The following is a 23,529-nucleotide window of genomic DNA, read 5'->3' as shown; positions in this document are numbered from 1 at the left end:
CGTTGGGGCATTTAATCCAACGTTAAGACGTCGTAATATTACGTCCAATTGCTTCTTGGGTTATTACCGAGAGCTGAAAGTCCCTTATAATAAAAAAAAGTTTCTTTTGAATGATATATTTGAAATTAAAAATCAGACCCAATTTTCTCTTTTTTTCGCCCCTGTGACTTATTAAAATAGTGTGACTTCACGCATGTTACTAAAAGTGATTAAAATAATCATTATAGAAGTTCTCAGGGACTTTCGACCCTCGATAATACTGTAGCTGCGTTTAATTTTTTCAAAAATATCTATTATTTTTTTAGGGTTCGAAAAAAATAAATGAATTTAAAAATAATGCGAAAGAAATTTTGCGCCTACGGTCTTAAAAAGGATTAAAGTATTATACATTTTTGTAATCAGTATTTCAAAAGCTTTTAAATGGGGTGTCATATGATGTACTTTCCTATTTAAAAAAATCAAAGTTGTGCCTGTTACCTGAAGAGGGATCACGGAAAGTTCGAAACATTGATGCTATAATATACTATCATAATTTTAAAAATCGACCTGTCCGAGGGTTTTGCTTATGTGCTAAATATAAATACGTTAATAAGGGGGGGGGATAACACTTATTCCAGCGCACTGTATAACAATAAGCCTTATATTAACCCTAACCCTTATATTTTATAGATTAACAACGACGATTATCACAAATATTAAAAAATTGTTTTACCGTCTATTAGCCTAACATTTTTGTTAGAAAATTATTTTTTTTATTTTGGAATATAATTAATTTTAATCTTCTACTTTTGTCGAAACATGGGTGTATGTGAATAAAGATAAATATTAGGGTATCACGAAACCCCTAACTTTGGTTCGTCGGACTGCAAATTTTCCGACATCGACAGGGAAACCACAGTATTTAACAGAAGTTTTTTATGATAAATTAAAACCAGCCGTGAGGTAATAAACTTTTTGTTTGCATAACTTTCGTAGGTATTTATCGCGTATCCGACGTGTCAAACGACAAAATTTTTTCCGTTTTTTATTTGTTAAAAACTATCGATTGAGATGAAAATTGCCCTTGTGGTTACAAATTTTTATACTTTATATGTAGTCGCATAAAATCCATGACTTTTTGATAGCTTGGGAGACAAACCCGCCACTACTATACTTGGCTAAATTCGAAATTTGACAGACTCCCAAATAACAAATATACGAAGTTTCGACAGTTTTGTCATAAAAAAACCCGTTTAAATTGTAACAGTATTTATTTTATAATAAATAACATGTCTATTTTATTGCAATTTTTGAAGTTATACTACTTTAGGCGCGTTAGGAGTAAATTTATATGTGCGCGAATTCATCAAAAGTCTTGGTCCTGGGCGCAGCTGAAACGTTAAACGTGCTCTGATTGGCTAATTACAATGACAATGACCTGTCAATAATAGTTCAATATGTCGGTTATGGGTAACCAAATGTTATGTATATTAGTTTTTATTGTTGTGAGGGCAGAGGATAAAGCAAGATTATAATTGTAATGACTTTTTAAATAGTTTTTAAAAGCAACAGGTAAATACGTAATTATAAATGTTTCAGTATCGTATTAAAAATTACATAGGTACCTACCTATTTGGAAAATGTAAAATAAACCTACCTAGTATGTAATGCTTTGATTTACATAATTTGTTTACCAACAAAATTTCTACCAATATTCATCTATTATGATTTTCTCACTCTATGTTTTGTTGAATTTTAATATTTCAATTCCACCAAAATCAAACTAATTTGGTTAAATTCAGAACTGTTAAAAGTTTAAAACGTTCAGTTGGTCTATCTTTCAACATGGTGCATATATGTATCCATAGCCAAAATCTAAAGATGATTGAATTTCAGTATTAACCGCGCCAATATACGTGGGTTCAATCCCCAATACAAACTTATTTTTTTATTTTTTTTATACATTTTATGATTGTAAGTATCTTATTATATTTTTTTTCAGAAAATACGTATTTAGTTAAAATTTATCCAACAATTATTGTTCAGAAATCATTTTTGTGGCATTTTTAAATGTGTTTGTGTGTGTTTTATTTTTTTATTTTTTTTATTTTTGGTATTGTTTTAATAAAAATTTTTGAAAAGTATTAAGTATTAAAATGAGTTTAATATTTAAATAAATTTAAATAAACTGTTTAGGGCTGATTGTTCGAACGCTAATCAACATTGATCATTATCAAATACTTAATTACTGTCATAACTGTCAATGTCAACTTTGATTGGGTTGCCGAAAACATAATTATTGATGACAATTATGAAATTAGTTAATCAATTATGTTAATAATTGTTATGTTAATTGACTAACTAATCTCATAATTATAATTAACTATGTTTTCAGCAACCCAACCAAAGTTGACATTGACAGTTGTGACAGTAATTAAATATTTGATAGTGATCAATGTTGATTAGCGTTCGAACAACCGGCCCTTAAAGTACAGAGAGAGTCTGTAAAGTGGAATAAATTCAATATCTCAAATACTAATTGTTTTTTTGGAAAATGCTCAGACCCGTCGATTAGTATTTCAAATTGTCCTTTTTGACATTTAATAAAAATGTATACAGGGGGTCCCAATTTAGAGATATGACGTCATCGTCGATTTTCTTAAATGGCAACACTGTCATTTTGATAGCTAATTTGATAGGGTTTGTAAAGTTATACATAACTGCAAAATATCAAATTTTTATTCTCTACCATTTACAAGATAATAGAAAATAACAAAGTTATATCTGTAATTTGGAATATATTCAATAATTAAAATACTAACTGTTTTTTTGGAAAATGCTCAGACCCGTCGATTAGTATATCAAATTGTCATTTTTGACATATAATATTAATGTATACAGGGTGTCCCAATTTAGAGATATGACGTCATCGTTGATTTTCTTAAATGGCAACACTGTCATTTTGATAGCTATTTTGATAGCGTGTGTAAAGTTATACACATCTGAAAAATTTCAAAATTTTATTCCCTACCATTTACAAGAACCGGCAACGGTGTAGAGCCAAGAGAAGGTTATTGAAATACCACCTACTATTTTACCGAATTTTGGATATAGTAGTGGAAATTAAATAACAGTTTCCAATATAAAGTGAATATAAAAGTGCATACTGACGATACAAGTGAAAAAATAAACAAAAATTACTAATTAAGTGTGAATTAAGAGTGTATAAACAAACACAAAAAACGGACATAGGAAAGTGAACGAGTTTCAACAGCCAGCTGGTAGACGGGTCACGCTCCACGTCACGGCGACGTTGCCAGACCGTAGTAAAAGTCGCGGAAAAAGGGAAAACTCTAAAAATTAAAATACTTAGCGAAGAAAAATAAAATAAACTACTTAGTTTGAGGACTCAAAGAGGAACCTAGCTTTTGAAGAGTCGATCTGGGCGAAGTTCCTATCGTTGAGATACCAACTAAGATACCGTGAAATAAACAAGAACATGGCGGGAGGTGATAATAAAATAATACAAAGCGAAACAAACAAGAACATGGAGGACAGCGACGACTGTTCGGACGACAGCAAAAGGAAAAGAGATCCCGATGATGCGACTCAAAGATCAAAAAATAGAAAACTCTCACAAATACCATCTAAAACAAATAGTAAAGAACAAAAACTAGATCTATTAATAGAGATGGTGTCGGAGCTCAAAAAGCAGAGTGACAAAACCAGTGAAGATATAAAAATGATAAGAGAAGAAAATAAGATATTGAGACAAGAAAATCAAAAACTAAAAGAAGAAAATAAAGATATAAAAGAGAAGCTAGAGGAAACAAATGATAGAATTGAATGGCTAGAGAGAGAGAAAAGGAAAAATAATATAGTGATGTCAGGAATTGAAATTGAGACAGAAAATAAAACAGAACTTAAACAATTCGTGGAGAATATAATAAAAAACACTCTACAGATAAATATTAATGTAAAAACAGCTCATAAAATAGGAAGAAAAGTATGTTTAATTGAAATAAATAATGAAGACGAAAAAGAACAAATCATGAAAAACAATTACAAATTAAAAGAACTGCAGCAGGAAAAGGTATACATAAATCATGACATGACAACAAAGGAGCGTGAGAAGAACAAGCAAATAAGAAAAATGGCAAAAGAAGAAGAATTAAAAGGAAATAAGGTGAAAATTGGATACAATAAAATAACTATAAATGGCGAGATATGGAAATGGAATAAGACTATGAAAAAACTAGAAGTAATAAATCCAAAAAACGAATAGCAGAAATTGAAAGCGACATGAAAACAAACACAACGAACCTGGCAAATAAAATGGACACGAATAAAAATATATATGAAGCTACAAATATAGCGAGGAACAAAAATGGTGAGATATATAAAAATACGGAACATAAGGAAAATGAAAAGGAAATCATAAAAATGGCTACATGGAACGTGCGAGGTATTAACGGTAAAGAAGAGGAAATAATTGAAGAGATGAAACTACAAAATATAGACTACTTGGGAGTAACTGAAATAAAAAAGAAAGGTAGAGGAATAGTAGATCTAAATGATGATTACCGCTTATATTGGTCAGGAGTTGACTTAAAAGAATGGGGCGCGGGAGGTGTAGGCCTAATAGTAAAAACAGAAAAGACAAATAACATAATAGGTGAAAGATATATAAACGAAAGATTATTGGTAGTGGAAGTAAAACTAGATAATACAAATATAACCAGCATAATCGTAGCATATGGGCCAAATGATAATGCCAAAGAAGAGGAAAAAGATGAATTCTTTGAAATATTACAAGCAGAGATGGACAACGAAGGAGAAAACATTATATTAATGGGAGACCTAAATGGTAGGGTGGGAAGAGACAATAAAGGGATTGAACGATACTTAGGACAACATGGAGAAGAAATGAAAAATGATAACGGAAACAGAATCATAGATCTATGTATAGCAAATGATATGGTTATAACGAATTCAAAATTTATGCACAAAGACATACACAAATATACTAGAGAAATCTCATCGAGAAAAGAAAAATCCATAATAGACTATTTCCTAATAAAAAGAAAAGACCTAAAGATGATAAAAGACGTAAAGGTAAAAAGAGAGGCTGAAATAAGCAGTGACCATTACTTGCTTATAATGGAACTAAGGGTGTACACACATAACACAACAGAAAAAAGAAAGAAGATAACTAAAGAAAAAATAAAAAGCTACAAATTAAGAGAAATAGATAGTAAAGAGGAATACCAGAAGAAGTTAACCAAACAGTTCGAGACTATAAAGGCAATTAACACAGGAATAGAAAATAAATGGAAGCAATTTAAGGAAATCATATTGAAAACAGCAAAAGAAGTATGCGGAACAACTAAAATCACAAACATATATTCGAAGAAAAGTAAATGGTGGACAGCGGAAATACAACGTAAAGTGAAAGAAAAGAAAAAAGTATGGAAAATGTATCTAAAAACCAAATCGGAGGACGATTTCGAAAAATATAAAATGGCCAGAAACGACATTAAACAAGAAATTAAAACGGCAAAAAAGAAGTCTTTGGAAGATTTTGGACACAAAATGAATGAAAACTATTTTAATAACCAAAAATTGTTCTATGGTACATTGAAACAGCTAAGACAAAAGAAAACACATAGATTAAGAAACATAAGAGATAAAGAAGGAAATATATTAACTACAGAAAGAGAAATAATGCAAAGATGGAAGCAGTACTTTGAAGAACTAACAGAATGGAAACAATATCAACATGAAAGAGAGGAAGACATGATCGAAAATACAGAGGAAATGCAGCAAATAACAAAAGAGGAAATTGCAGAAGCCATTGACAAATTAAAATTGGGAAAATCTCCAGGCCAAGATGAAATCACAGCTAAAATGTTAAAGTACATGAGTGAAAATTCAAAAGAAAAATTCCGAGAACTACTAAATGAAATAATCACAGCAAAGGAAATACCATCTGATTGGAAAACAGATATAATAGTACCACTGTTTAAGAAACGAGACGCAAGAAATTGCGAAAATTATAGGGGTATTACATTGACAAGCGTTCCTGCCAAAATATTCAATAGAATAATTGAAAAAAGGCTAAGGGAAAAACTAGAAATAAAACTAGAAGAATCCCAGCATGGCTTCAGAAAAGGAAGGAGTACCCAAGATCTCATATTCATATTGAGACAAATAGGAGAAAAACTATTGATGAAAGGCAAAGAGATACACATATGCTTTATTGATCTGAAAAAAGCTTTTGATAGAATAAGAAGGGAAGATATATGGAAATGTTTAAAGAAAAATGGAATAGAAAAGGATATGATAGAAATAATTAAAGCCTTATATAAAAATAATAAAATAAAAATAAGGACTCACAATCAAGAATCTGATGAATTCCAGGCAAAGATAGGACTAAAACAAGGCTGTGTACTAAGTCCATTACTTTTCTCAATGGTACTAGATGACGCAATAAAGCAATGCAAGGAGAAATCTAAAGACATGATATTGGGAAAATGGAAAATGAACAATGTACAAATACAAGAATTACTATTTGCAGATGATATGGTATTGTTAGCTGACACGGAAGAGAAACTGCAACAAATAATAAACACTTATATAAAAGAACTAAGAAAAATGAACATGGAAATAAACACAGATAAAAGTAAAACAATGGTTATGGCAACTACAAAAAAAGTGATAAAAATTAAGGTAGAAGGACAAGTTTTGGAACAAGTAAACAGCTACAACTACTTAGGTACAATTATTGAAGAAGACGGTAAAATAGACAAAGAAATAAACAATAAAATAGGAAAAGCAGGGACAATTTATAATACATTAAGAAATACGTTCTTTGGAAAGAAAGAGGTACCCAAAGAAGTCAAAACACAAGTGTACCAAAAAGTGGTTCGACCATCAATCGTCTATGGGAGTGAGTCGTGGACGCTAACAAAGAACAACAAAAGGAAAATCAAAGCTACAGAGATGAGATTCTTGAGAAAAATAGAAGGGGTCACACGAAGAGACAAAATAAGAAACGACACAATAACTCAAGCTCTAAAGATAAAACCCATAGAGACAATTATAGGGTAACGACAGTTAGGATGGTTACGCCACATACACAGACTAAACGACACAAGAATAACGAAAAAAGTATATGAAGTCAGAGTACAAGGGAAAAATAAAGTAGGTCGCCCAAGAATGAGATGGGAAGAACAAGTTAGACAAGAAGCAGAGAAGAGAGGACTGCAATGGATTATGGTAAAACAATTGGCTCAAAATAGAACAGCATGGAAAAGAAGTATCAAAGAAGCACCACAAGATTAAAACATATGGACAGAAAAATGGGTCAAATAAGTAATTTATATTTATTAAAATTGTATTGTTAAAATAAAAGTTTTGTATAATTATTAAAATGTATTGAAATGTAGATATTGAACTAGTTGTAAACAGCCCAACACCGAAAGGTACGAATGGGCTTAACTGATTAAATAAAAAATAAAAAATACCATTTACAAGATAATAAAAAATAACAAAGTTATGAAGAACAAGAAGTAATCAAATAATAATTGAATTTATTTATTTCAATTAAGCAAATGCTCATAACGTTGCCCATTGACAATTTGACAATAATTGAGGGCAACATTATGAGTTTTTGCTTAATTTATTGAAATAATTAAATTCAATTATTAGTTGATTACTTCTTTTTCATAACTTTGTTATTTTTTATTATCATCTAAATGGTAGAGAATACAAATTTGAAATTTTGCAGTTGTGTATAACTTTACACACCCTATCAAAATAGCTATCAAAATGACAGTGTTGCCATTTAAGAAAATCAACGATGACGTCATATCTCTAAATTGGGACACCCTGTATACATTATTATTATATGTCAAAAAGGACAATTTGATATACTAATCGACGGGTCTGAGCATTTTTCAAAAAAACAGTTAGTATTTTAATTATTGAATATATTCCAAATTACAGATATAACTTTGTTATTTTCTATTATCTTGTAAATGGTAGAGAATAAAAATTTGATATTTTGCACTTATGTATAACTTTACAAACCCTATCAAATTAGCTATCAAAATGACAGTGTTGCCATTTAAGAAAATCGACGATGACGTCATATCTCTAAATTGGGACACCCTGTATACATTTTTATTGAATGTCAAAAAGGACAATTTGAAATACTAATCGACAGGTCTGAGCATTTTCCAAAAAAACAATTAGTATTTGAGATATTGAATTTATTCCACTTTACAGACTCTCTCTGTATATTAATTTCGTTGAAATAATAATAATACTTATTACGTGCGTACAAAGTATACACACATTTTTTTTATTTTACTTATTTGTTATCTTCCCGTTTTTTTTTTTATTTTCTCCTAAAAAAGTTGGCGTTCAACTCTGCTATTAACTGAATATTCTGTTTAGTCTTAATTCATCAATCTCAATCGTCACGCATTTCAGTTCTACTCTCGTTTATTCTTTGTATATCCCCCGTATTCAAACCCAATAACAAGCTTCACCAAAAGCGATTCTATCCTTCGTCGGATGTAAGCCTTCCTTTAGGTGTGTTCATTCATCCCTGTTCGTGTTTTTTGCATCCATTCGTGACCAGCCATTCGCTTGATGTTACTAGTTCATCATGTTTGATGCCTGCCTCTACTTCTCTTATTTGGTCTTTGTCTTCATTCAACAATTCGCTTTATCCAACAACGGTTGTCTTACATTTTTTATATGTGGCCTGCCCAGTTTCATTTTAACATGGTAATCTATTGGATTGCATCTATTCTTCATTAGACTTGGGATCACTGAGCTTAATAACTGAGCTTAAAACAAAAACATGGTTAAAAATAAACAAACTCACATTAAACTATGAAAAAACTAAATATATACCTTTTGCAATATATAAAAATTCTCTGCCAACTTTTAATTCATTAAAAATAAATAAAAAGCAAAAAATATCTAAAGCAGAGTACATAAAATATTTCATCATCATCAGGGCTTTTCATTCCAGGTGGAATGTTTTCCGCTCTTACTTAGAGCTCTCAGATTCGCTTATTGCGGTGAATCACTCCGCATTCCACTTATATGTTGTCAAAGTTTGTTGTATGACTTGGCTTTCGTTACTATTTTCTTCCACTCATTTCGATATGTGCATAGTTCCCTCCAGTTTCTCACTTCCAGAATTTTGATATCTCTCATGACCTGGTCCTCCCATCTCTCTCTGGGTCTTCCTCTTGGTCTTTCAGTTGCCGGTTTCCATTTGGTGATCTTCTTAATCAGTCGGTCGTTTTTCCTTCTTTCTATGTGTCCCAGCCATCTCAGCCTCTGTGATTTAATAAATCTAACTATATCTTCTCCCTTTATTATGTCTCTTAGTTCATGGTTCATTCTTCTTCTCATTTCTCCGTAGTCCATTCTTATCGGGCCCATAATGCGTCTGAGGATTTTCCTTTCGAATATTCTCAATTTTTCTTCATCTTTTTCCGTGAGGCACGTAACTACTGTTTTTCCAGTACGTAACTACTGGTCTGATTGGAACTCTGTATATTTTCAGTTTTGTATTTCTGGATAAGTTCTTGTCCTTCATAAGCCTATGATATCTCCAGTATGTTTTGTTGCCTGTTAGTATTCGTTCCGTTACTTCTTCACTTCTCTTGTTTTGGCCATTCACTATTACTCCCAAATATTTAAATTGTTGGACTCTTTCAAAAGTGTAGTTTTCTATTTTGATTTCTCTCATCCTGTCATCTTCTCTTCTAGAGCAGAGTAGATATTTTGTTTTTCCTTCGTTAATTTCTAGACCTCTTTTCCGTGCTTCTTTTGCCAGGATTGTTACTGCTTCTTTTAATCTTTCCTTGTCTCTTCCCATAAGAACTAAATCATCTGCATATGCAACTATTTGTGTTGAGGAGTGGGCTATAGTTCCTTTAATTTTGCTGGCCTTGACTGTTCCTTCTAGTGCTATGTTGAATAATGTGGTTGACAGGGAGTCGCCTTGTCGCACTCCTGTTTCTATTGCAATTGATTTTGTGCTACCTTCTTCTGTTGTTACTTTGGCTCGAGCTCCATCCATGGTCATTTTTGTTAATCTGATTAATTTTGCTGGTATATCTTGATTTTTCATTTCAATAAATAATTTATTTCTTCCAATACAGTCAAAGGCTTGTCTGAAGTCTACGAAGAGGATGTGGAGTTCTATGTTGTGTTCGTGGCATTTTTCGATTGTTTGTGTGTAACTATGTGGATCGCATCTGTAGTGGATCTGCCTTCTCTGAATCTTTGCTGGTAGTCCCCAATTTTTTTCTCTGTGAATTGATTAAGTTTTTGTTTGATGAGGGCTGTTAGAATTTTATATGTTGTACTCAGTAGAGATATTGCTCTATAATTGTTACAGTTTGTTACTTCTCCTTTCTTAAATATTGGTATAATTCTGCCTTCTTTCCAATCCTCGGGCATTTCTTCTGCTTCCCATATTCTAACTATTAGGTTATAGATGCTTGTTAATAACTTTTCCCCTCCGTTTTTAATTAGCTCATTGGGAATTTCATCTGGGCCTGGTGTTCTTTTCTGTTTCATTTTTTGAATGATGGCTAAATATTCATCATGTGTTGGCATACCTATTTCATTATCTCTAATGTCTTCCATTGCGCCTACCTCCTCTTCCGGGCTTTCTTTGCATCTATATAGTTCTGTGAAGTGTGTTTCCCATGATCTATTGTCAATTTTAACTACTGGTCTGCCTTTTCTTTGTTGAGCTTTTAGGTATCCAAATAGTTTGGCGCTGTCTTTACTATTCATTTCGAGTTCCTTTAACAGCTCTTCGATCCACAGTTTTTTTTTGTTCTTGCAACAATTATCGGCTGCTTTCTTTTTTTCTTTATATTCGTTTCGATGATGCACTTCTTTAGTTGATATCCATTTATCTCTTGCTTGGTTTTTCTGTTTGATTTTTTTTCGCATTCTGCATCAAACCACTCTTTCCTTCTTTTTATTTCCCTCTGTCCTAGCACCTCTTCAGCTGAATTCAAAATGGATTCTTTTATATTTTTCCATATGTCCTCTGTGTTATTTGCTTGTGTTCGGTTTTCCTTTAGGGTTTTCTCATATTGTTCTCTTAGTTCCTATACTTTTAACTTCTCCAGATTCCATCTTCTTTTGTTTTGTCTTGTTCTCTCTGCTTTAATTATCTTCATTTTGATTTCTCCTATTACTAGAAAATGGTCTGTGTCCGCGTTTGCTCCTCTATATGATCTGACATCGTGCATTATTGCTTTCCATTTTTTGGATATTAGTATGTGATCTATCTGATTGCCATCTGTTGTGCCAGGTATCAACCATGTTATTTTATGCTCTGTTCTGTGCATGAAGTTTGTACTTATAATGTAACTGTTTGTTATTGCTGCTAGTTGGCATAATTTTCTTCCGTTATCGTTTGTCTCGTCATGAATAGTTTCTTTCCCTGCTACTTCCTTATACTGGTTTTCTTTGCCTACTTTTGCATTGAAGTCACCAACCATTAGTACTATATCTTTTCTGGGTAATCTTTCATATAATTCTTCCAGTTGTTCATACAATTCAATTTTATCATTTTCTGGTGCATTTTCTGTGGGTGCATATATGTTTATGATTGTCATATTGGCTTGTTTGTTTTCTACTTTTATATACGACATTCGTCCATTTATCGCTTTAAATTCTATAACTTTGTCCCTAATCTTACTGTTAACCATGAATGCTGTACCGTTTTTTCCTTGCTTGTTTTCTCCCGAGTAGTATATTGTGTAGTTTTTCTTTTTGATATTTCCTTCTCCCTTCCATCGTACTTCTTGTAGTGCTAGTATGTCTATTCTGTATCTTTGCATTTCTCTTGCTACCTCTTCCATTTTTCCTGGTCTCAATAATGTTTGAACGTTCCAGGTTCCTACTTTTACTCTATTTTTCTTCTTGGTTTTTCTTTTTCTATCTCTTTTTCTTATGTTTGATTCGTTGTTCTTTTTCCGTGCTAGTTTCGTTTTCAGGTTTTCATTCATTTTCTTTACAGTCTCTTTACATAGCGTTTTCCATATTCGTTTGCCGGTATGTTTTAGTGATACTAGTCGTTTGTTCTTTACTATGTGCTACTTTTACATACAATCTCAGTTTTTTGGCTTTGTGCCGGACTTATGTACAGTCTTGGTTATTTTCGCCATATTTTCTGATTCATTTTCGTCATATTCTGGTGATCTTTCCGTATATGTTCTTCCTCTGGGTTTTCCTTGAGGTGTTTTAGTATTCATCATTTCGCTTTGTGTCCTCTTGTATCCTAAGCTTTCCACAGTATATATTTTGTCGTTTATTTTTAGCTTATTATAATTTAGCGATGCCTTCTGACCCCTTTCTCTTGCTTCCTTTAAGTGTTGTTTCAGTATTTTTCTCTGGTCTTGTATCTCCTTGGAATAATCTTCACTTAGGTAAATGTCTGTTCCTTTTAGTCTTTTCGATTGGTTCAATATTTCAGTTCTTTTGGAACCGCTTTTAAGTTCCAGTAGTATAGGTCTCGGTAACTGTCTTAGGGGATCTCTTTGTATACCAACGTGTTTTATGTCTATTATGTCTGTGTGTTCATTTAGTGGAACTTGGATTTTAATTGCCATATTTTGTATACTTTTTATCATATCATTTTCTTGTTCACCTTCTTTCTCTGTTATACCGTATACTATAATATTTTTCTTTCTTACCTCTCTTTCTAGATCTTCTATTCTTTTTTCGTGTACTTTATTTTCTGATTTTAATGCTATATTTTCAGCTTTTAATTCTGCGATTTCCAGTTTCATGAGCTGTAAATCATTTTGCACTTCATTTAGTTTTTGTTCTATTCTTATGCCTCTATTATCCATACAATCTAATTTTTCACTCATCTTTTTCATCATTTCCTCCATCTTTTTTTCGACTATGGATTATTTTTCTAAATCTCTAGGCTAGCGTTAGAATCTTTCTCACTTCGACGGTTAGTAAGATTTTGCTTTTATCCAATCTCAGAAATTAGAATTTTACTATTTTGTTACGTAGCGTAAAATGTAACATAGCGTAACATAAAATATTTAGGAGTCTTAATTGACAGGCACCTTAAATGGGACTTACAAATAAAAAATATTATAAGAAAAATACGAGGACTGCTACCAAAATTCCGCTATTTAAAAGAGTTTTTGGATGTTGAACAGCTTAAAATGCTTTACCTGTCTCTAGTAATACAATCTCATCTTGTATATGGGATTTTAGGATGGGGTGGAGTAGCTGATTGCCATCTGGTGACCCTCCAAAATACTCAGAAATTATATGGAAAACGAAAAACATATCCCTCAGACCAACTTTTTCATGAAACTCAGGTTCTTGATGTTCGGCAATTGTACTGCTTAGAGTTACTTAAAAATATTTATAAAGATAAAATTCCTCTTAAAGTAAAAGTGTCAAATTATGAAACAAGAAGAAAATTTAATGTCGAATGTCTTCACACTTTAAAAACAATCACACAACGGTCAATGAAATATTTTGCTCCAAGAATATACAATCAATTGCCCATAAATTTTAAAAATATCAAAAACTTTTGTTTGTATAAAAAATTAGTTACTGCTTGGGTAAAAGAAAACAGGGAGTTTTGTAACAATTTAATAAATTTAAATTATACTAGATAAAAAAAAACATAGAAATTAGATTAGAAACTGTAAAATAATGATTTGTAAAAAAACAATAAACATAAACTTGCCAATATTAGACAGATTAAGTCAACAAGCATGTTTATGCTTCTCAGACTTTTTTTACGTTTATTTTAGTGTAAATAAACCGAAATTGTAAATTATTGTACTAACTACTAATTTTTGAATAAACGTATATTATTATTATCCAGATGTAGCCATACGGCTCACACTCCCTCTAAGGGGAAAATTGACTCATCCCAGATACCTACGGTATCAAAAGGATTGAGCTCTGGTGGGACTCTTTCCGTGTTATCGAGCCCTAGGTGACTTGGAATGCAGGTGTATCTCCCAGAAATTTTCGTACGCATCTGGCCGTCGCGAGTAGTACATTATTATTATTATTATCCAGATTTAGCCATACGGCTCACACTCCCTCTAAGGGGAAAATTGACTCATCCCAGATACCTACGGTATCAAAAGGATTGAGCTCTGGTGGGACTCTTTCCGTGTTATCAAGCCCTAGGTGACTTGGTATGCAGGTGTATCTCCCAAAAATTTTCGTACACATCTGGCCGTTGCGAGTAGTACTGCTTTCTGCATGGTCTTATAAAGATGTTCATTAAGACCCAGCTTTTTTATGCTTTCGAGGAGGGTCTTCGGAATGACTCCAGTAGTAGACATAATAATCGGTATCGTCTGGGTACTTTGCATTCTCCATTGTCTCCGTATTTGAATTTCCAGATCTCTGTACTTGGCGATCTTTTCAGTAAATTTAGTACGTAGATTATTGTTGTTAGGAATCGCCACATCAATGAGGGTTGTTTGTCTCGTTAATTTATTGACTAATACGAGATCTGGTCTATTATGCGCCACTGTTTGGTCTGTGAGCACAGTGCAGTCCCAGTATAGCTTGTAGTTGCCATCCTCAAGCATACTCTCAGGGACGTATTGATAATATGGGAGAAGGTCGGTTTGGAGAAGTCCCAGCTTGATAGCTATCTCCTGATGAAGGATTTTTCCCACTGCGTCATGCCGTTCCTTGTACTCAGTTGCAGCAAATGCCTGGCAGCCCCCTGTAAGATGTTGGATGGTTTCTTGGGCTTGACATCCATATCGGCATCTGTCGTTTTGAACATGAGGGTCTTTGATGATATATTTCAGGTAATTTCTCGTTGGTATAACCTGATCCTGAATGGCCAGTAATGAACCCTCCGTTTCAGGGAACATCTTTCCTGATGTCAACCAGTAGTTCGACGCTATATTGTCGACATAATCTTGGCTGACCTCATTGGGATGTCGCCCGTGCAGAGGTTTACCCATCCAGGCGCGCACTTTCTCGTCCTTAGTAAGGTGGTTTATGCGAAGTTCTGCTTCCCTCAGTTTTATCGGTGTTGTATCATCTACTGCGCAGATAGCGCGATGTAGAGTAGATGTTTTAGCCTGCATCTGAAAATAAGATCTTAAATTAGCAATTTGTTTGTCTAATTGCTCACCTATATCCATAAGTCCTCTTCCTCCTAAATTCCGTGGTAATGTCGTTCTTTCTACTGCACTTTTTGGATGGTGTTTTTGTGCCTTTGTGAGGTGCGTTCTTACTTTTCGCTGAAGATTTTCTATGTCCGTTTTTGTCCACTTAACAATGCCAAATGAATAGCTAAGCGCGGAACATGCGTAGGTGTTTAGTGCTTTAAACAAATTTCTACTATTAAGGCGTGAGCGAAGCAGCTGTTTTACCCTTCGTATAAACTCAGTAGTTATCTCTGTTTTCATTTGTTTATGGTCAATTCTCCGCGCTTGCTTTACTCCAAGATATTTATACATATCGTTTTCACCCATGGCCTCGATGTTCTGGCCATTTTGCATATCGAATCCTCCGGCTGTACTTTTCCTCTGACTATATTTAAAATACGGCACTTGTCTAGTCCGAAGTGCATGTTAATATCATTGGAAAAAGTTTCTACAGTTTTTAGCATCTCATCGAGTTGGTTTCGAGTGGAAGCCATTAATTTCAAATCATCCATATACAGTAAATGATTAAGCTTCGCCACCACATTGTTGTTATTTTTGATGCTAAAACCTGCGTCTGTGGAGTTCAATAGCTGAGATAATGGGTTCATAGCTAGACAGAACCACAGTGGACTCAACGAATCTCCTTGAAAAAGGCCCCGGCTGATTGCGATATTTTCAGTTTCAATGTTATTTTCACCAGGTATTTGAAGGTGAATTCTAGTCTTCCACTCCGTAATTATATCAGTGTTGCCAATCAGCGGATAATTATCCGATTTGCGTACCTTTTTGAGAGTTGTCGTACCTTCTGCGTACCTTTAAATAAATCGGATATTTGCGGATATTTTTCAGTGTATCTACTATCATCGACTAAAACTTTCTCATCCATATATTCCCAGCACCAACAACACATTAATTTTGTTTGCTTCCACCAAAATTTTTATAAATAGCCTATACTGGATGAATGTTAGTGACATCCGATACTTTTCATCTTTTGACAAAAGGGACATGTGCCGATTCTTTTGTTTAGAATTTAAATGCACAAGTGCATCCACTTAAGGCGTACTAATCCAATTCAAATTTCAAAATCTGTCTGCCCTCGGATGTTATTTATGAGTTTTTCGATTTTAGTCTGTAAACTTATGAAAGCTAATTCACGCACGATTTAGTTTTATTTTCATTGTATGTAGTGCAGTGCTTAAGTAAACGTCTCGTCTGTTGAAATAAGTTTTGGTTTGTGAAAATACTTTTTTATAATGGATAAATGGTTAATAAAAAGTGTTAAGGTGGGTAAAAAAGTTTACTAACGTGTGGATATTGAAATATAATAATGAATTTGTTTTAGACCAAATCAAATAATGAAAAAAATATTGCTGAAAAGCAGCCGTCAACTTCACGTCATGCTTCTGAACAACAGGTAATTAGTAAAATAATTAAGACTTCACTATATAATATACGGATGTTTTATTACTAATTGGACATGTTTTAACTATATTATAATGATGAGCTTATACAGTGCGAAAGGCACTTATGGAATAAAATTATTTGTGTCCTTGTTTTAAAGAATTATAAAAAGCGCTGGGACCCGTCGATTTTAATATATAAATGTGCACTTTTTAAATATAAATTTAAATCTACAGGGTGATTGACGCAAGCCTGGCAGAGCCCATATGTTTTATTTTTATTGGAACACCCTATATATTTTTATATTTTTAAAAGCTGCTTAACAACCAATTTTAACGAAATATAATTAACAATAATACAGGGTGAAATTTTGAAATTAGAAAGTATGGAAAATACTTATGGAATAAAATTGTTTGTGTACTTATTTTAGAAAATTATTAAAAAATGCTGTGGCCCGTTAACTTTTAAATTCAAATGGGCGCTTTATAAACATAGATTTAAACATACAGGGTGCGTCACGAAAGTCTAGTATAGTCCATGATCTTTAGTTTTAATGAATCATTCAGTATATTTTTGTGTAATTAGAAGCTACATAGTAACATCAACTCAAAAAAGTGTATTATGTAGGTTCTATTTTGAATAATACAAGGTGAATTTTGCAATTTTTTAAAAAGTTCGGCAAGACATTAAATACAAAACCCAATATATATTAGTAGTTTCTAAATAAAGTAGTTTCTAAGAACATCAAATTTCTAAAAAATACAGGGTGTTTCACTAAAATGGACAAGATAATGGACTATGCTAGACTTGCGTGAATCACCCTATATATTCAAATTTATATTTAAACAGTGCATATTTAAATTTTAAAGTTGGGGTAGGTATCCTAGGGTATTTATAATTTTTTTAAATAAGGACACAAACTACATTATTTCATAAGTGGTTCCATACATTATAATTTCAAAAATATCACCCTGTATTATTAATAATCATCATACATTATATAATTCATTGAAATCAGGTTGCTAAGCAGTTTTTAAAAATATACAGGATGTTCCATTGAAAATAAAGTTTATGGACTATGCTAGGCTTGCGTGAATCACCTTGTACATTTAAATTTGTGTTTAAAAAGCGCACAATTACATCTAAAAATCGACTGGTCTCGGCGATTTTAAAAATTTTTCTAAAAAGGGCAAAAATAATTTTATTCCATAAGTGCCTTCCTCCCTATATATTTAACTCAACTAAATAAAAGTACGACAGTCAATGTAGATCGAAAACTTACGTTGTTTCGGAAAAAATCAAAAAACTTATATTTTTCTAAAATATATGTTAATTTTTGTTAATTTAAGTTAACTAATTGTTTAAAAACGACAAAAGCTGTTTTGTAGAAACGATTTTAACAATATCGGTGAATTAATATTTCTACCTTGATCAAAAATGTTTTTATTTTGTTTTTAATTATGCTGAATCCGATTCTGACGCAACAAATGGAAGATTAAAAAAGCTCAATATAACAAAATATAACAATCAACCATCATAATATATCAAATTGTATCAATGTTATACGAGATATGTTAAAAAATATGAATTTCGCTCAAAAGTAAAGTAGGTACTTTTCTAGTTCACAATATTTCAAGCAGAATGATATAATTATTGTATATTAAAACATAGTTCTTATTTAAGAACAACTAAAAATTATAGCATTATAACAATTTTCGATATTGTGAAATATTAAGGTACTTTATTCTTGAACAAAATTCATATTTTTGACGTACCTTGTAGAAAATTGATAATATTGGAAATCTGATGGTTGCATCTTAGATTTTATACCTTACAGAGTATTGTATGAAGAATAACATTTTTTCATAAAATTGATAACAAAAAAGTTTCCGATAGGTTCCAATCCAAGTTACGCAGACAGAGGTACTGTATCAGAGCTAAAATTTTTTTTTTGACATTTATTATATTTACGCTTGTGATTAAATGTATTTTGGGTAAAAACGTTCTGATGACTTTGTATAAACATTTTTTTAACTGATATTTTTCGGTGGTTTCATTACATTTTTTATCTTTCTTAATTTTCTCAAAAAGAAGTTGTTTATTTTATTTTTAAAGTAAAATAATTTAGTGCATTTTAAAAATTACATTGGATAAGCTTTAAAAAACACCTATAAAATTGTAATATATCCGTTTACACTTAGTAATATCCCAGTGGTATTTATTCTGTAAAACTACAAAGTATTCCAAATTACATTTCTTAAGACGTCGTAATGTTTCATTTAGTACGATGTTTGAAAAGTATGTTGTGCAAATTTAAGAGTTTTATAGGTAAAATCGTAATAGTACCATATATTTCTAAATCAATTTTTAAACAAAACTCTTGTAAGTCCCACTTTCCGCCCACATTGTACTTATGCCAATGTTTGTGAGAGGGATGACTTAGCGTTATAAATAAAAAGTTATAGAAGCTGTAGATTTAATTTTCGAAAAATCTTTATATAAGTTTTTTTTGTGTAAAATTTTCTAATTTTTCAATGGTCAAGTCAGTTTTTTCCAAAATTTATATTTTCGTAGGTATTTAAAAAACAACTAATTTCGCAGGTAATTTGTTTAATGAAAAATTAAGCACCCACTTTTGAAATAGAACTTTTTAATATGTTGTTTATTATACATTTCTTAATGAATCTATAAAAAGTTCTATCTTGTCTAATTTTTTCCGTAAGTAAAAACTCCTATGACTCCACTAACGGTGGAGTTTATCGGAAAAATAAAGTGGGACACATTTTTTAAGGTAAAATTAGATATTTATGTAGTTTCAGAATTTTCTATTGTTGACTGGGTCCGGGGTAGTATTAACCATATAAGTGTTGATTAAATTTAATTAAAATTAAATAAATCTGAATAAAATTAAACAAAATTAAATAAAATCAAATAAAAAATATATAATTAAAGAAAATTAAATAAAATCATTAAAATTAAATAAAATTTACATAGAATTATATAAAATGAAGTAAAATTAAATAAATTTCAATAAAATTAAATATTAAAATCAATTTTAAATGTTAAATCTTCATAATGTATTAAGCTAAGGATTATTTAGTTAAAATATGTCCAATTGTCCAATTATTGATCAAACACCCAGTATATCGAGAAATTATTTTAGCCTGAATCTAGTAATCAGCAAAATGTTACTGAAGAGCAGCCATCTACTTCTCATACTCCTAAGGGAGGAGTAATTATTAGTCAAAATGTTGACGTTGGCCGTGTTAGTAAAAAGATTAACACTTCTCAGAGTAATATTATTGTTGACACTAATGATGCCGAGCCCAATGATGCCGAGCCCAATGATGCCGAGTCCGCACCAATTGTTGACAAATTTCTATTGAGTTTGAAAAGGAAAGCTGATTTTGTAGATACACCTTCAAAAAGAATATGCAAGTTTATTCCAGCGTGGCTAACCGATAACGAGTTTCGCGGGTGGCTTAATAAATCAAATAAGCCAGATGATAAACACGGCAATGAATACGCATTTTGTAAAGTTTGTAAATCAAATTTGGTGGCTCATAAGGCTGTGTTACTTAGACATATGAGAACGGAAAAACACAAAGAGAATTTTAGTGCGGTATCCAGTAATATAAAAATAAAGGACATGTGTGTAAAACAAACCTGTGAAAATAATTTAGTTAAAAGAGCAGAACTAAAATTATGTAGTCTTTTGGCTACAAAGGACTTACCGTTCTTATTAATGGACACTGTATGTCCACTACTTAAAGATATTTTTCCAGATTCTAAGATAGCTCAACAATTAACCGTTAAAAGGACTAAAGCAACTCAAATAGTCGTTGAATGTTTGGGTGACAATTTTCTGAAAGAATTATATGAAAAGTTAAGAGTACCTGGAATGTTTTTTTCATTGATTATGGATGAAACTACAGATATATCGGTAAAAAAACAGTGTGCATTTACTGCAATATTTTTTGATGAAAATTCCAACTCATTACAAACAACATTTTTTGACATTTTAGAAAATACTGGGGGCACTGCAGTTGAATTATATTCAACTTTAAAAGACATAATATTTTCCAAAGGTATTCCTATATCTAATTTTGTTGGATTTTCGTCGGACACACCTAATGTAATGGTAGGGCCACACAATTCAGTTTTTTCCCATCTAAAACAAGAATTTCCTGATATAGTTTGTGTTAAATGCTCTTGTCACATGGCACATTTAGCAACTTCAAAGGCATGCTTGAAACTTCCCAAGCACATTGAGGACTTACTAAGAAATATAGGAAGCCATTTCAATAGAAGTGCTTGTCGAAGAGCCAAATTTCGGGAATTTCAGGAATTTTTTAAGGTTGACATTCACAAAATTCTATCACCTGCTAAGACCAGGTGGCTTTCACTAAAAGCAGTTGTGGACAGGGTTCTAGAGCAGTACGAACCATTACGTGCATATTTCAAGGAGAGTGTTTCTGAAGATCCTTCACATGTAACGGAAACTATGTTGGAAACTCTTAATCACCCTCTTACTGAAGTGTATTTAAAGTTTATGTCTTATGTTCTAGAGCTCATGACGGATTTCAATATTTTATTCCAATCCGAAAAACCACTTTTATATAGGGTTAAGCCCGAAACTGAAAATTTATTGAAGATTTTATGTTCCAATTATATGAATATTGTTCATATAAAAAAATGTGCAGAAATCCTGAAAATTGTTCACGACAATCCAGACAATTTTCTTCCATTAGAGCAAATTTATATAGGAATTTCTGCTTTCGACAGTTTGCAACATTTGCGATCGGATAAAGACACAAATTTAGAACAAGCAGACTTTGATAATTTTTTTAAATCAATATTATCCTTTTATATTGAACTAGTTGCTAATATCAAAGATCGGTTTAAATTTGAGGACCCGGTTTTTACTACCTTAGAGCTGTTAGATCCGAAGGTGGCCCAATCATTCCAAACAAAATCTTTAAAAAACATATTAGATAGGTTTCCAGTTCTAAATAACTTTGTCAATGCACAATCTTTGGATAACGAGTGGAGAAAACATGCACTCTTAGATTTTGATAGTTTAGACATTAATTCCAATACCGAGTGTGATATATACTGGTCTCAGATTTTTAAATTAAAAAATGAAGCCAACATATCTTTGTTTCCAAATTTAAAAAAAGTATTTTCATTGTTATTCGTTCTACCATTTTCAAACGCTGCGGTAGAAAGGGTTTTTAGTAATTTATTCAATATAAAAACAGATAAGAGAAATCTTTTAGATACATCTACAATTAGGGCTTTATTGGCGACAAAAGATGGTATCGGTAATACAGGCTGTGTAAAATTTACACCTTCAAAAAAAATGTTAGGATGTAACATATGGCAAAATAGTAAATGAGAATTTTGTACTTTATTAAATTATGTTTTTTGTATGTGTTGGATTACGTACTTACATGTTTAGGTTTTTAATGTTTTAATGTCCCACTGGCATATTATTTGATAAATAATGAAATGATTTAAAAGTCAGTTAAATATGATTTATTTCTGTTATTAGTTAGTAACAACCAAAAAAGTTAAGTTTTCCATAAAGTGGGGGACTTTTTATTTTTTACTTTAATTTTCCATTTCCAACAATTGTTTTTTCCGATTATAGTGCTAGCTGACAACTCTGCCATGTAAGGTCATACCTACAAATTTTCCAACCAATATGGTTGATGTCATGTAATGCCAGGGGTTAATCTGGAAATATTTTTAACATCCTTTAAAATCGCATAATATAATGTAACCTTAACTGTTTAAAAACAACTCAAGGGTTTTTACCCGTATATTTTTGTGGCTTAAAGCATGTTAATCTGTGAATACACTGATGATGGAATATTGATTCCGAAAACGTTTTGTTGTGATATACCCCTTTTTAGGGATTTTAAATATACCTCTGATTTTTTAATCAACTTAAATTCCCCAAACCTAAACTAATTACCTACACAGAAATCAGTTAAAAAATTAATGCACTGCCTTAATTGTAGTTATAGTAGTTATATATATATTTTTAAACAATTTTGAATAAAAATTCTAGGAGAGTTGGTCACGGATTTCCACCATACTTCATTCGACGTATCTTGATGAGATTGCTAAATCCTTATTGGTTAATTGATGTTTATTAAGAATAAAATTGTAAAATAAAACAATTAATAATTTAATAAATAATAAATAATTTAATTTCTATTCGATAGATAGTTAAGAATAATATCACCTGTCTTACAGGTTATATATGTGTCTACACTTTAACCACAGATGTACACAAAATATATGTATAACGTTACTCAGAATAAGGTAATCATTTGTAGAATACCAAATGTAAAGTTCAAAAGATTTTCCAGATTTCTCGGACATGAGATGTAGTTAAATCGGTTCTTTTTTTGTAAAGTTCTATCAAATCTAATATCTTAAACAAAACCATTTCATCAAAACATGTTATACCTAATTATATTTATGATTTTTTTGAGGAATGTAATGGTATGTACTATGCATAAAAGAACTTTCCGGCACAGAAACGTCACTTTTCTGCACACTACTGTCAGTTATTCTGTGAGAAAATGTTAAGTTTGTTTACATAAAATTGTGCAGAAAAATGCATTTGGAATATTGGTTGTAGAAAAATCTACTTACTTGAAACTAGTAATATCTAGATATCTACTAATTAACTCAAAAATCCTTCAAATTTTTTGCCTATAACAATTATATAGTCGGGCATTAACGTTGAACGCACCACGTGTATTATGGATAATAACTTTGATACCTTAATAACTACAAGACTGTCAAATACATTTCTATTGTTTTAGTTGTAATAAATCTTTAGTTGTTAAAAGAGCGTAAGCGCAAAATTTCGGACCAATAATCTTTAAACGTATTCATTTTTTTAGAATCCTGTGAA

General features: G+C 31.6%; 2 protein-coding genes across 4 annotated transcripts in view; one reads left to right on the top strand and one right to left on the bottom strand.

The window, feature by feature from the left end:
- LOC114326149 (beta-arrestin-1-like) overlaps positions 1–23,529 on the bottom strand; it is a 1,212,937-nt gene that overhangs the window by 797,021 nt on the left and 392,387 nt on the right. The window lies entirely within an intron of this gene.
- On the top strand, positions 15,942–22,820 carry LOC126885019 (uncharacterized). Its single transcript, XM_050651409.1, has 3 exons — positions 15,942–16,477; positions 16,537–16,608; positions 19,759–22,820. The coding sequence occupies exons 1-3, from the start codon at positions 16,448–16,450 to the stop codon at positions 21,991–21,993; spliced, it is 2,337 nt and encodes a 778-aa protein (XP_050507366.1). The 5' UTR covers positions 15,942–16,447; the 3' UTR covers positions 21,994–22,820.

This window comes from Diabrotica virgifera, chromosome 5 (genome assembly GCF_917563875.1).
Source record: "Diabrotica virgifera virgifera chromosome 5, PGI_DIABVI_V3a".
In the NCBI taxonomy this organism is placed as follows: domain Eukaryota; kingdom Metazoa; phylum Arthropoda; class Insecta; order Coleoptera; family Chrysomelidae; genus Diabrotica; species Diabrotica virgifera.
The sequence above is the reverse complement of the archived record's forward strand: the minus strand, read 5'-3'. Positions and strand labels throughout refer to the sequence as shown.